The sequence below is a fragment of the Opisthorchis viverrini genome (genome assembly GCF_000715545.1).
Source record: "Opisthorchis viverrini unplaced genomic scaffold opera_v5_665, whole genome shotgun sequence".
NCBI classification, from domain to species: Eukaryota; Metazoa; Platyhelminthes; class Trematoda; order Opisthorchiida; family Opisthorchiidae; genus Opisthorchis; species Opisthorchis viverrini.
This window is the reverse complement of record NW_008752318.1, coordinates 1,646-17,617: the sequence shown is the minus strand read 5'-3', so window position 1 is coordinate 17,617 and position 15,972 is coordinate 1,646. Positions and strand designations below refer to the sequence as shown.

Here is a 15,972-nt window from a genome sequence, read left to right as displayed (position 1 = left end):
ATTTCCAGAGGCCAGCCGCTAAGTGAAACCAATTTGCACAGTCAGTTTGCTGCTCAATGCTGCCTGAAGCGCACAGGTACTCAACGAAATGATCCACATTTGTTGATCAAAAGAACAAAAATCACCGACGCGCACGCATTGTCGGAATAAGTTTGTGCAAATGATCAGCCATTGAACAAGCTGATCAAAACGGTTACTCATACCCGGATTAGCATAAACTTTGTACCGCAGGTCTAATAGATTTGTGGTGGATACCTTTTCCACACCATCGTCATACATTTGTAAGGCAAAGGTCAACTCACACGAGACGCACAATATAAAATTCCCGGCACATGAAGCTTCAAGTAAGCCGGTATATGATGCGTCGTTGTTCGCTTATTTTCGCGTTCTTCTCCTACATCAAGCATGTGGCAACGTTGGAAGCCACCGGTGTCCAAAATTGGTCATCCCTATCTAACAATCAGCCGTCGAAGAACTGGGTTGTCCTGGCCGCTGGTTCAAACACCTGGGAAAATTATCGACACCAAGTAGGTTTCTGTTGGTTCTTTATTGGTTTGAGGCTCAAAGCTTCACCTAAATCCCGCAAGAATTGGTTTTTAAAGTGTAAGTTTGCAATTATGGTCCCCCAACATTTGTATCCCACCTGGTTTTCTCCATGGCTGTGACATTCCACTCTAAATGGCGGTGGATAGCAGCCAACAATAATGGAAACACTAGTGAGCGCACATTTCTTGGCTCGTATTCGTTTTCGTCAGTAGTTCCTTGTCGGAAATCGATATTATGTTTTGGGCAGGGTCGATACTCCGGTCCTATTAAACTCAGATTTTACGGAGGTGCCTGGTGTGATTCACGTTACTCGGAATCCAACATCGTCACCCATAAGTGATTTATGGCGCGTTATGTTAGGGAAATGACGGCCTGTGGGTGGAAGATATGGTGTTGTATCAAACACGAATTCGATGGTTTTAAAGACACCAGTATTCATCTGACCTGAAGGCCCAAGGGCCCCGCAGTACCTTAGCCTAGAGTGACTTGATGTATAAACCACGCTTCAGAAATCTCAACAAAAGCCGCTGACGTACCAAAAACATTAGCTGTCACGGCGAAGGCACCGGAATTGCTAGGCAATGTGAGCGGATAAATGCATGCTACTTGGTGAGATCAAGTTTTTGGAATAAACAAATATATCTTGGTCAAATTCGCTCGTTCGCTCGTCTATCTCTTGCATCAGGTTATATGTGACCATTTAGCTAGTGCAAAAGGGAACAGATTCGGACGTATTTTCGAAGCCAGAGGATACCAAGATCGTACAGCTTCGGCGAGCAGGTCGTTGCTCGGACACTTGACTGAATGTGGAACTGTGGTCCACACAAGCTCTTCCAGAGTAGAATCGTGCTTCCTGTTCTTGGGATAATGCATCCGAATGCTGTTTGAAGAACTGATACTCCACCAAGTCTGGATTACTCTACACACTCCGCTTGCCCCATTTTGTCTCTATGCCTCACTCTGCCTGTTATCCTAAATTCACGTGTCATTTGTTCCCTCATTCAGGCGAACGTTTACCACGCGTATCATGTCGTGCGTGAAAACGGTGTTCCACCGGAGAATATAATTACCTTTGCATACGACGATATTGCAAACAATCCCAAGTAAATATCGCGTACAATTTCCAAAATATGATAGCAAATATAGTGTAGAAAATGCGCTTTGGTGTTTGGATCTGACACGTCTCATTGTCTTGCTGTATTTCCCATGTGCATAATTGTTGAATTTGAGTTCCGGAAATTTATGGGCTTTTTTGCGTCACTTCAGATGTCATATCAGATTTTCTTTCGGTTGATGCGTTTTTATGACTGTAGACGCCATAGAACCCTGATGCAAGCAACTCATTCTGATGATGATGGTGGTATGTACTCTTTTGAATACTCATTTCCGTAGCCTTAAGTAAAGCACATTGATATATAGATGTCGTCTGAATGCACCAGCCGGCTGATGATTTGGAGCAAATAGTAAGCAGACAATCTAGTCAGCTAAACATTTTGTAATGCAGCCGAACCTTCTAAAACCTGCTTAAAACATTAAAGTTTGGTTGTTTTGTGGAGACTAACACTCGTAAGTCGTTCATTGTTTAATGGTTCGTTCGGCTGTAGCATTTTTAAGTTGCCTAGCCGCCATGACACGCGAATTTTGCACAAGGGCTGGATTAATGGAGTTTTCACAAGCGTAGATAGATGAGGTCGGGAGGCAAAAGACTCACTGCTACTTTTCGTTCTTTTATCCTAGAAACCCGTTTAAAGGCAAAGTGTTCCATGACTACGAGCACGAGGATGTCTACAAGGGTGTGGTGATTGACTACCGTGGAAAAGTAAGTCCGTGTTCCGGTGCGTAGCAATCAAGTGAATTCCGGCATCAGTTTACGGGGTAACACAATGTGCAATTAAAATGACACTGTGGATCAAAACCGTAGGGTAGATTAATCAGTTTTACCCTAGTACAGAATGGTCAATCCACTTGAACGAACACCATTCGTAAGGACATAGCGAACCGTCAGGCAGCCCACGTTCAAGTTCAACCACCTTCAGTTGGCCTATCAAGTTGGTTGGCGTTCTTGTTAAAAGAACCACGAAATGTGCACGAGGACCAACAGTGCCCGAATAGTTTTCAGGGGAAATATCCTATGATATCCTGAGTGATGCACCAATCAAACTAAGCAGCGCGTCCAGGAAAGCACATTCAGCTAAAGAATATCATAGATAAGAGATGTTCAGCTGCGATTCCGTTGAGGGCTTATGAGTGATACTCATTTCGGGATAACGGCTGTTTCTCACGTATGTTGCTTTCCTTAGCTACCGAGGTAGATGAGGGCTACTTTGTAGTGCTTCCAGGTAGTCCATCTTCAACTCAACTACCACCCATAGGCTTGGGGATTAAATCCAATTGCCATGGTTGATAAACAGACCAACAATCGAATTATTTAGTCTTCAGCAAACAGCGATCATTGTGAATAGAATATGTGTGAAGATAAAAGGCAGTTCTTGGATTTGAATTATTTCTTAGGGCGAAAGGCGATAGCTGCTGGGAAGAGAGTGAGTGTCGGAAACACCATTGTCACAAGAATAATTGGTCATGCATGTTTATCTGTTTTAGGATGTCACACGGGATAACTTCTTGAAAGTATTAAAAGGCGATAAGAAACTTGAAGCCAACAAGAAAAAGGTGCTGAAAAGGTTAGTTGGCGCGGAAGTGGATATTGTTGATGCACCTGCTGATCACAGCCAGAATTCTAATTTTGCAGGTCACCGTCCTCGGATTTACGAAAAGCGTGTTTGGTATTCTCGTATATAATTTGGAACATAATCTCTTCGAGTAAGCTTCACTCCAGGGAAAACCCGGTTTCTCCATTTCTGATTTTGGTTATTATTAAATCATAGGCATCAATTCCGAAAAATTCAGATATGCGCATTTGAGAGTGTGCAAATGTCTGCTTGGTCGTGTACAAAGTTGGGTCGGTCGATTTTGGTTTGCTCGGATTCAGGATTTGTTTTAACTCACGGCGTTGAACAACGCAAATAATCACTGTTGAGTGAATAATATAAATCCACGTCCACTAGCGGCCCTCTCGATTTATGGCTATCGCCCAAATCTGTATCGCCATTCACCGATAATACCATCAGCTTTTATAAGGCCTGTTTCAACATAGGTTCTGTGTGGTTTAGTAACGTCAAAGTGGTTCTTTCGAAATTCCTCCCACGCATTCTTGACCCGCACATGACGAGATGCAAAGCGTCGGCATACAGAAAACGAGGCAAATGTTTATTCACTCGCAAAATGTATGTCTCTCATCCTGTCAATTTTGCACTAGGTGCGTGTTTCCTCATTAACCGGTGTTTCGCACATCGACCTGCGATGGAAGTTTCTGTACATATTCCCAGCTCTCGTGAACCGATCTTTTTCGTTCGCAGTTGGAAAGAAACCCGCTTGATTTAAAAGTTTTTTTGTGAACACTGATTATTGGGCCTTATTCAAGTACTGCGTGTTATTTGGTGGTCTGCTCTCATTCAGGTTTGCTTCCGGGAACTTAGTGTTTCGTGAACTTTTCGGTCGCCATTCCAAGGCGGTGGTCTGCTAGCTGTTCATATAGGCGTTATTGTGAGGTTTCGCCAGTTTTCACGATAGCTTGGAGTGGGGAGTTTCCGCATTTACCCTTCCAAAGCACTCAGTTTGACAAACACTCATTTCTGAACTCACCCGCCAAGTGGTAATAGATGTGTAGCACATTATTTGCAGTCGCCTGGTGTATGAAGTTTCCGCTGTCTGTCACGGACATTATATCCTGCTGCAGCCAGGTAGTTTTCCGCGAAACTACATTGTCCGACAAAAAATATTTCGTTGGGCATATAAAAAGAGATATTATTGTGACTGGACATACTGTGAGTTCAAATGTCTGTATTTTGAAATCTGTCTAACGTTGTACAAAACTTTATTTTTCGTGAGCTCGACGTTACCTTTGCCCGTCAGTTTTTGCACTTTCTGTTTGGCTTTTCTGCTTTACGCACATTCGTTAACAGATCTAATAGGGAAACTAAGAGAAGGGTGGTTAAATTTCTTGCAATACTAAGTTGAAAAAATTTGGCTTTTCCGAAGCCGCCTGTAGTTAGTTGAGTTGCCAAAAGAAATAGGGGTGGTCTATAGAATAGATGATCAAAGGCGATAAACCCATCTTCACAATAAGCAAGTTTTATCAACTGGAAGAGCATTCGTGAAAAATCAGGCTACAGCAAAACAGCAATTCAGGAAAAAAACAATCAAAATACTATCGAAACCAGAAGTCTGAATGGGAGCCAATCGAAGGTGGAAAGCCAGAATGCAACAAGTTAAAAATCGGTAAACGATCAATCGGAAAATGAACAGAAGGTCCTCAGACACAACCTACTTAAAGCAGGAATCCAATTCAGGGGATGCTAGCCACAACGCAGCACAGTTCGAAATCGACCATTTGGACCCCGAGAAGTTTATGTTCCCATCAGCCAGTCACAGCCGTATAATATCAGACAAGTATGCAATAACTTCCAACCCAACCAATCACTCATGATGTCACTTCGGTTGGTGATGAAACATTTGAAAACCGATCACTATGAGTAGAGAACGGATGAACACCATCTTGATCTACGACCAACAAATGGAACAGATCCAGATGAATGTTAGATAAATACATATGGCTTCTTGGATATCCCTGTTCAAAATTAGGATCGCCCCACCTTGGTCGTAATATTTTTCCTTAGTAGTGTTTATATTATGTAGATATTAAACAAATCTAATCATTCTTACAAGAACGTGTTTTCAAAAGAGCTGAGTGTGACTGTTTCAACGGCAAGATAATAAAACTGGCTAAAGTGCAAAACTGCTTCAAACCATCTTCGTACATTGAAAACAACAGGTTTTAAAATCAGACGTCCAAAAATCAAATTTCCCTCCCCGTATTTACGTAGCCATGGAGAAAGCTGACTAGAAGAAGTGAATTTAGCTACTGATTATATGCAGCCGCGAGTACTGAACAATATTCTGAAATACTTGTTCGCTAAGTTTCCATTTCCGCGGGTATTTTCTTGTGTTTTGATATCTCCGCGAGCGCCAGCCAATAAGCTACTCTGTAAGATCACTTTAAACTTTCTGCCCAATAACAGCGGTCCTAATGACAACGTGTTCATCTTTTACTCTGGCCATGGTGAGACTTCCTGTATAGCCTTCCTTGAAGAAAATGTAAGTTTAGTTATCTTTGATAACCATGGTTTTAGCAAGCTGATTTTTTATTTGAAGCTAAGTAGTGAATGGATTGAAAAGGCTTACGCAAACGTGTTGGTGCAATGACATCGGTATTTCTTTATAAAGGGAGTTTATTTTCAAGCTGTTCTAGAAAACAATCAAAAAATGGAACGCATGCGGCTATATGTTCGTACGGCACTCTCAAGAGTGACATCCTCAGGGATTCAAGCTTGACAGGTCTCGTCAAGGTGCTTTCAATGACACCGTCAAATTGATTTTGTTTTACGAAGTTAAAGTTCGTAGGACACACATGATTTCGATCCGTTCAGAATGCTGAGCAAACTTGAGTAACATAGACAAAGGAGCCGGTCATATAGGGTCACTCTTGAGGCGTAGGGGATACGAAGAACGCGTCAACCGAATTCTTCCTGACAAGATAAAATACTGCTTTTTGCTTCTATAGCGAAAGCATGAATCTTTAAGTGTATGAAGTTTTCACATTTATGTATGAAAAAACAATCTGTGATGGAGCAATGTTCCATCTTTAGTGGAAATCATGGGTGGAAAGCTTGATAGATGCAACGTGTAACCGTTCGGCCAATAGCGACCAACCAACAGCCTCGTTTACCCGCACGACGTCAGGGCATAACATCGCACATTCTTCAACCAAATGATCCACATCACCGGTGACTGACTCATCGAGTGCCCCATTTCGAGCTCACGAGAATGTTTTTTCTTGTCTTGCGACAGCTGTATGCCATGGAGTTGAACGATACCCTCGCCTACATGCATTCAAAAAAAATGTTCAACAAATACTCTGGCTCTATGTTTCGCGATGTTCTTCCTTCAAATATGGGAAGTAAGTAGCGTAAATTTCTGGCTAATTGTTGCATGGATCCTGTGAAAGAGCATTCATAATGTCAACCATATATGGTTTAAAAGCGGCGTTGACCAGTAAAACAGAAGGAAGTTCCGCTTTTGAACCAATTTCATATGGGTGGGTGAAAACATTGTGTAACCGGTACAACCCATGTGATATTTTGGTGTTCCTTTGCAGCAACCACCAATGCCAAATGAATTCATTCATTGTAAATTTCAAACCTTTCGTTGATCTTTCATAAAAAGTACACTTCAACCCACCGAAAAACAGGTCGAATTAGTGTGGCTTGACTAACTTCGACCGTTCTTGTCAGTGGTTTTTTTGAGCGGGTCCACCGTAAAAACAGATTATACATTCACACACTTATTTTATTTTGACGAGCTGACCCAACCGAACCCATATATAAGTCCCGTTCTTGAGGGTGTTTTGCAAGTTATGCCCAGTCTGCGTTCAAGTCTTGATTAGGTTTTCGGGAAAGTCAAGTACTGCGTCTACCTGATTCGCCACAAGAAGCATAAAAACCATGATGTTCTGTCAATGAAACGCCCGCGATATTCTGAGTAGTGTGTTAGTTCTAAACGTCTTCATGCTTCATTTTTTCTGTTAATCACAGGATCCGTTCTTTGATAATTTACCTCACTATTTCAAACATCTTTTATATTGACCTATACTATCTTTTGTCTGAACCCCTAAATCTGCAGTCTACGTGACAACATCAGCCAAGGAAGATGAACCATCCTTTGCTTTGTTTTGTTCGGACAAGGACATCGATGTTTGTCTAGCGGACAATTACTCGTATGTCTGGGTTTTAGATTCGGAATTCGTAAGTTTTACCAGAACTGTTGCAGATGAGCCTGTCAGTTTTTGGTGGGTATTTCGGTGGTATTCAGCAGCCAGTGGTAGACCATTTGATTTATTTGTTTTGTTTTCAAGCATGAAGTGGAGTTATGGCAATTCGGGGATTGCATGTCCGAAATTTCTCACCATCCCCCCCAATCAGGTTTGCCTCTGATGTTCCAGCGGGATATGAAAGAGGCTAGCAAAACTCTGGGTGCAATCAGTGTGATTCGCACTCTACAATGGAGACCGCCTGATTTCCGCCGTTAGTGTCCCTGAATCGATGTTATTGGAGTTCTTGTTATCATTTTCGGTTCAGATTGCCTGGAGATGTAGGCGCATCAGAATAATTGTGACAGGCCAGCACCGAATACTTTCCCCATCTATGTTTAGTCTTTTCATTTGATTATGGCTTCAAATGGATTTTGAATGCACGGAGGGAGGCGTCGATTTTGAATACGGATGTTGTCAGTTATGACGTTGATGTTGATGGTGATAACGATGCTGATGGTGATAACGACGATTATGATGCTTGTGCATCTTTTGAACGCCTTCGTCTCAGTACATCTGTCGAAATGAATCACTATGCCACTGACTTTCCTGCTGTCAGATCCTATCCAAATGGTCTGACTTGGTCTCGGATGTGCAGGTATCTCGGTTGCACAAATTAGGCTAGCCCTATGTTTTCCTTCCTGTTCTAAAACCTTTCTTTTTCCACCAAATAATTCATGATGCTTGAACGGCTATGAATCCTCAGTATTAACCTCTGTTGTTGATCTCAATGATGATGACGATGATAATGATAATGATGATGGTTTTGATCAGAGCAATAGAGCATCAAATCCTTAAGATATGTTGTATGTTCATTTATGGTGTACAGGAATAGAGGAGTGCTCACTAATATTACTGCAGTATGTGCCGTTGCATACCTCGGTTGTCTTAACTCTAGTCATAGTTTCAATGTTTTGCCTACAGCGGATTCTCCTTAAAATTGCGTAAGCTGATCTGTCTGCTTCACATAGCTCCCCGTTGTCATTGTCGCCCACCCGCACGCAGGAAGACATAAAAAAGCGTACACTGGATGAACAATACGAGGAGGTGAAAAAGCATACAATGTTTAGTCACGTGATGAAAAACGGTGAAATGGTGAGTCACAGAATGCGCCGGAGTGATTCATTTGGGTCACTTGTGAAAAGTCAAACTGTTATGAAAATGAGTGTATCTATCGAGATAACAGTTGTATTTTGTTACCTGTGAAAGCTGGCGGTCAATGTTGAAAATACTTGATTCGAAACTTCAGGTTTCATAAACCAAGTTCAGCAAGGTTGCTAGTCCAGACATCTAGATACCCAAGCCTAGCCACTGTCACAGTTCGGTTAACCAAGAAATGGCATTGAGTAACTGATGATTCATACGTTTCTGTGCTACGGTACAAAAGGAAGTCGGAATTTCTATGAGTCGTTTATAAGTTACTCAGAGGTAGAATAGATCTACACGATGACTGAAACTTCCATCTGAACAGTTGACACTCGAGGAGCCGATGTGTGGCCACGTGTGGTGTGGCCACGTGATGTGGTTTTCCGTGATGATGCGATGAGTGCCTTGGACCTGAGTGAGCGAACTTATGTGATAAGACTGGTGATTCGGTGGACATCAGTGTTATACACTGATGTTTGTGAGACGGTTTTGGAACTGATGTTCATTGAGCAACCGCATTTTTCAACACACACGTTAGTACTATGGTGTAAAATTGCGGTCGCATTGCTTTTTCATTGTTGCTTTTTTATTGTTTGGAACAAGACGCTATCTGGGTTGATATTGAACTGAAAGATGTCTGTTTATTGTTTATTTCAGGCGATGGGAAGTCTCCCAGTTGGAAAGTTCCACGGCCATTATGATCTACTGATGCACCGGAATCATAAGAGTAGGTGTTCAGCGCAATATTCGATATTTTGAATTGTCTACTGGAGCAATCATTTCTTACGTCACTGGATGTTTAAGGAAGCAAGTGGCCACTTCACATTTCAATTACAGTCTAATAAGTTGTCACTTCAGTGGCAGAAACACGTAACATCCCAGTTGATATCGACGAAGACTCAATAATTGCTATTACAATTGCTTTTGAGGAAAACAACAGTTACTCCGATACACCTTTCCGTGCGGTTTGCTACAAATCTCTTGGTAGATGGATAGATAGATAGATAGATAGATAGATACATAGATAGATAGATAGATAGATAGATACATAGATAGATAGATAGATAGATAGATACATAGATAGATAGATAGATAGATAGATACATAGATAGATAGATAGATAGATAGATACATAGATAGATAGATAGATAGATAGATACATAGATAGATAGATAGATAGATAGATACATAGATAGATAGATAGATAGATAGATACATAGATAGATAGATAGATAGATAGATACATAGATAGATAGATATTGATAGACAGGCAGGCAGAAAGTTAAACAGACAGATAGACAGTTGTAGAGATAGTCACGTATTTAGATGAATATCGGCCAATCTACATAAACACAGCGGAGCGAGCGAATCGTAGTTCAAACACATCGAGCATCTGGTGACTGACTCTAGCATGGTCAGTGATAATCAAGCTAATGTAGACAACCTATCAGTCCAACTGACAAGAGTTTCACAGCTTGCAATTATTCGTCGATTTCATGTTACGCCCTCCGACGTAACATGGTGTTTACCATTGACCATAAAAAAACAGAAATAATCACCTGCTTAACTCAAGGTGCCACATGAGAGTCGACGCCAATCTTCAGATAATCAGCGGAATCCCTGAAAATTTGGTGATGTTCTACGTACTCAAAACTGATGTACAAAAGAATTAATTTCGTCAGTAATGTGCGTTCCGCTGGCAACCGTGTGATTTTATGTAGTTTCTCCTCAATATTGAGTAGTCCACGGGTCAATTCCTTCAGTCAGCATTGGCGGAGCTCCTGTGATTAATAAGCGTTGAATAATTGTTTTTTGGTTCCAGGCGAATTATGTAGATAGAAAGCGCCCTTACCAGGCGCTTTGGTTTTCAAAGTCTCGACGCTTGATGAAGGCCGCAACCGAGGATGAACATGAAACTGCTTGGCAAAAGCTGCACCGTGAACTTCAGGTTTATAGTTTCTTTTTCTTATCTAGTTGATCTCAATAAAGGAACTGAATGCATGATAAAAAATTATTTTAGGTAACAGTCCATTTGTGTGTTGGAGAATAGGTATTGAGGATGCATTAGAGCAGGTGAAACTCATCTGTCCAATGTTTTCATCGGCCGTTACTTTAAGCCACGCGAAACCCCAAATAGATTCGTTTAGATGTGCGACAAATCTTTTGTAGTCTATCTACAAACTCCCACAACTATTCTTCTCGCTTCTTTCAGCTTAGCCACATCGTCAAGGAAACCTTTCGTGATATCGTCATAGATGTGACAACCCACCATAAGCCAACGCTAGAGGGCTTGTCCAAGAGGGATGAGCTCATGTGCTTCCAGGCAGCACTCGAGCAATTCCGGACGCGCTGCTTCACAATTCAGCAGGCAAGTTGACTTCGTGATGCAAAGAGACACGTGTGTGCAAAAATATGCATACGTTAATAGCCAATGCATTTACCGACGGCGTCACGTAAGGGGAGCCTCAATCTCAAAATCAATCTTACTTAAACGTCCAGCGAATGAGGTTTCGGGGCAAATGTAGCGCTCACATCACTAGCACCTTCGTTCTTTTCCTGAAATTGGATTAATGTGCGAATGAGGGTATTTATTGTATCTGAAAGTTCCGAATCCTGAAATTAACCCTAGTACTGAAGCTACTGAGTCCCTAAAAATTCCACCAAAATTCGAATAGGAAAGCCGGGGAGCATACAAACAAGTCCGTCATTCAATCAATTTGGCAACAGCCGATGAGCGTTTTTGCATGCTATGGAAGCACGACTGAATGTGATTGGCGTTCAGGCATCTGTCAGAAGCACGACCGATGTTGAAGGCGTTCAGTCTGCCATCAGTCTACCCGGGTTATTGCTAGAAAGGGCCCATTAAATTGCACGAGACTGTTATAAATTTTCAACTACCACACACTCGCTTGTTTGGAATAGGTGTGTTATGTAAATTTTCTGGCACTAGGCACAGGATTTAAAAAAGCAGTCGGATATAACAGCAGCGTTCCTTTTATTTTACTCTAACATTTACCCAAAGACAAGGTGTAACTGAACAGCTCCACCAGTTGGTCGCTGAAACCTGCTTTAATCGATCGGTAAATTGTGTGTGTAACCGAAGTAATTGGATTGCCCGCTGAGTTGAGGTTTTGACTGGATCCCCAACCTCTGATGTTTCGTATAGAGTGCCAGTGGATTGCCCGGATGAATCACATTCCTTGCGATAGAAGGAAGTGGTATGACTGCTAATCTCAGGTTGAATTGAAATTAGGAGAACAACTGCCCAAAACAGAAAATTCCAAAAGACTCCATACCAGTCAGATTGTTAGACACATTAAGGCCTACCCAACGACCTTAACTAAATATACGACGAAGTTTGAAGGAGCTGTATGAGAAAATATGCGATAGAAGGAAGTGGTATGACTGCTAATCTCAGGTTGAAAATGTGTTAGGAGAACAACTGCCCAAAACAGAAAATTCCAAAAGACTCCATACCAGTCAGATTGTTAGACACATTAAGGCCTACCCAACGACCTTAACTAAATATACGACGAAGTTTGAAGGAGCTGTATGAGAAAATATTCAAAGTCGATGGGGCTAAGTTTGATGATGCGCCACTAGCACGGTTTGAGTGACCAGGAGAAACATTGAAATTTGGGCAGTGCATTGAGTCGACAGATGACACAAGACTGTTCTAACTGTGTCCGCCGACCGGCCTATTTTTGTTCGTCCTGTGCACCTATCGTGCACTGGTACGTCAGATGTGTGGGGGCGTCTTGATGAGTCCACAAGGTCTGAGAATCCCGACGGTTTTACCTGTAGGCTTTTGGTTGTCACAGAACGGCTAGCTTGATGGAAAAATTCAACCCATGTTTCGCGACGATGGCAAAACACGATACGGAACAGCTGCAATTCATTTAATTTTGGCAATACCAGGGAACAACGGGCGTGTCCGTTAGGAACATATGTTGTGGACAGAGTCAATGAGGGTTTCAGCCTCGTATCCGAGTTTGCACATATCCAATAAATGAGTTGTATGCTGGGCAGCCTCGAAGACCTGAATGCAGATTGATAACAGAATCTCAACTATGAAGTCAGTCTAGCCGTGGAAGCGAATGATTCGCTACACATAAGAAATACTTAGGATCCTTCATTTTGAGCACAGTTTTATACTAATGACTAAGATGCTTTCAACCGAACAGGGAGGTTTTTTCACACAAGATTCCTCATAACGGCCACCAACAGGCTTCAGCATTCTCGTGAAGAACTGGTCATTATACTTAACAGTGCGGAAGATTATCAGCGAGGCCAAATGAATGTTAAGTAGATATTGGGTCTGCGATTTGTGAGAGGGGTTGTTGAGTATTACTATATCTGAGTTTCGGATGCTTCGAGGCATTTATATATATATATACGCACGATGTTAGCGGAGAGTACGCTAAATTATTCAGCTACGTAGCAGACCAGTGAAACTGTGTGAGCTCTACCCAGAGTTTCCATTGATCTAATGTTCTACTTGAACCCGACAGATTTTTTCAAACGCTTTGCTTGTGAACGAATAAGGTATCGACAGGGGACATAAGTGAACCGCTAATGATGGTTTGAAATTAGCCGGGTAACTCATTCTTAGATTAGAGGAAGTGGGTTATTTTCGGTTAAAACCCTGCGCAATTAGATCAAATCGTATGAAAACAGGCGAACCAGTAGAAGGTCTGTACTTTACTTTTCTCTTGTCATGAGTATCAAATTGGGCTTGTCTTTCGAGAGCTTTATCGCACCAAGTGTTCCAACTTTCTGTCCGTTGGACATCGATTTGTTCGTTAAATGATCCCAAAATTGTGCGTTTTAATAACAACCCCAACGATTCCAGCCAGATTTGCGGGCCCGACCATGCTTCACTATATTCCTTAGCAGTGTTGAACACAGGGACGGTTCACAAGGAAGGAAACCTCACTCCACGACTAAACTAACCTAACTAAAATAAACCTGAACTGAACCTAACTGAACTAAAATTAATTGAACTCAACTAAACTGAACTTAAGCTAACTGAATTGAACTGAACTGCACTGCACTGAAGTTATTTGAATTGAAATCAGCAGCTTCATTCAGCTACTGTCAAGCTTGACATATCCATATGCTTCCTCCGCAACAATTCGGATTTTCAAAATTCCGGTTTATCTCGATCATTTTCCACCCACCATCAGTCGCCCTACTGATATGGGGTCATGATGGAAAATAGCTAACAAGATGTTTATCTAATGAATTCCATGTTGCGACATGAACGTTCAATTTCAGGAAAAGAACGAAGGTGCAAGTGATGCGAGCACTACATTTGCCCCGAACGTTCATTTTCTGGACTTTTAATTAAGATTGATTTTGAGGTCGAGGCTCGCCTTACGAGACGCCGTGGGTAAATGCATTAGATAGTAAAGTATGCATATTTTTGCACAAACGTGTTTCCGTGCATCACGAGGTCAACTTGCCTATGACACAAGACTGTTCTACCTGTGTCCGCCGACCGGCCTATTTTTGTTCGTCCTGTGCACCTATCGTGCACTGGTACGTCAGATGTGTGGGGGCGTCTTGATGAGTCCACAAGGTCTGAGAATCCCGACGGTTTTACCTGTAGGCTTTTGGTTGTCACAGAACGGCTAGCTTGATGGAAAAATTCAACCCATGTTTCGCGACGATGGCAAAACACGATACGGAACAGCTGCAATTCATTTAATTTTGGCAATACCAGGGAACAACGGGCGTGTCCGTTAGGAACATATGTTGTGGACAGAGTCAATGAGGGTTTCAGCCTCGTATCCGAGTTTGCACATATCCAATAAATGAGTTGTATGCTGGGCAGCCTCGAAGACCTGAATGCAGATTGATAACAGAATCTCAACTATGAAGTCAGTCTAGCCGTGGAAGCGAATGATTCGCTACACATAAGAAATACTTAGGATCCTTCATTTTGAGCACAGTTTTATACTAATGACTAAGATGCTTTCAACCGAACAGGGAGGTTTTTTCACACAAGATTCCTCATAACGGCCACCAACAGGCTTCAGCATTCTCGTGAAGAACTGGTCATTATACTTAACAGTGCGGAAGATTATCAGCGAGGCCAAATGAATGTTAAGTAGATATTGGGTCTGCGATTTGTGAGAGGGGTTGTTGAGTATTACTATATCTGAGTTTCGGATGCTTCGAGGCATTTATATATATATATATACGCACGATGTTAGCGGAGAGTACGCTAAATTATTCAGCTACGTAGCAGACCAGTGAAACTGTGTGAGCTCTACCCAGAGTTTCCATTGATCTAATGTTCTACTTGAACCCGACAGATTTTTTCAAACGCTTTGCTTGTGAACGAATAAGGTATCGACAGGGGACATAAGTGAACCGCTAATGATGGTTTGAAATTAGCCGGGTAACTCATTCTTAGAGGAAGGTGTCTGGGTTATTTTCGGTTAAAACCCTGCGCAATTAGATCAAATCGTATGAAAACAGGCGAACCAGTAGAAGGTCTGTACTTTTCTTTGGACTTCCTCTGTGCATATCAGTTTTGTGGGTTCCAAGATGTTGGAAGATTCTTGGAATCAACAATGGTATGGTATGCTTTTCAGACAGATGTGACACTGATGAAGTGTTTTTGCGTGTTGGTACTTGATCAGTTCCAAGTAGTGAAATTTCTTGCAGAGTTTCTCCTCTAAGGAAACCGTGTAGAAGAGCACACTACAGGTAGTCCAGAGGGTCGAAACCTGGTGAGTCACACGACACGATGGCTGGGCATCCGTCGCCTTTCAAGAAAACTACTTGCAGGTAGAATCGAACGATTTTTGTAAAAAAAGGGCTAGTCACGTTGGTAAATTGAGGGATATATACCATCCCATACAGAATAACCAGAGGTTTAGTCATCAAAAATTGATAGTGGTTATCAAAACATTGAAACCACGATACACACCCTGTGAATAAGTTATTCATATAAAGTGGCACGAGTTCGTTTTTCATGGGTATCATCTTGGGCTTGTCTTCCTACAGTTTTACCGCACCAATTGTTCCGGCATTCTGCCGGTTGGACATCGATTTGTTCGGTAAATGTCCCAAAATTGTGCGTTTTAATAAAAACCCCAACGATTCCAGCCAGACTTGCAGGCCCGACCATGCTTCACTATATTCCTTAGCAGTGTTGAACACAGGGACCGTTCACAAGCTACGAAAACTTACTTCACGACTAAGCTAACCTAAAGTAAAATAACCTGAACTGAGCTTAACTTAACTTAACTGAACTGAACTGAACTGAACTGAACTGAACTGAA

General features: G+C 41.9%; 1 protein-coding gene across 1 annotated transcript; it reads left to right on the top strand.

Moving 5' to 3' along the window:
* Window positions 1-332: 332 nt before the first annotated feature.
* T265_11927 (hypothetical protein) lies at window positions 333-11,054 on the top strand (the record flags this gene model as incomplete). Its single annotated transcript, XM_009178755.1, has 9 exons — window positions 333-527; window positions 1,552-1,649; window positions 2,284-2,365; window positions 3,148-3,227; window positions 5,685-5,760; window positions 6,514-6,622; window positions 7,345-7,466; window positions 8,537-8,626; window positions 10,890-11,054. 9 exons carry the CDS (start codon window positions 333-335, stop codon window positions 11,052-11,054), a joined length of 1,017 nt encoding a protein of 338 aa, XP_009177019.1.
* Window positions 11,055-15,972: the final 4,918 nt, after the last annotated feature.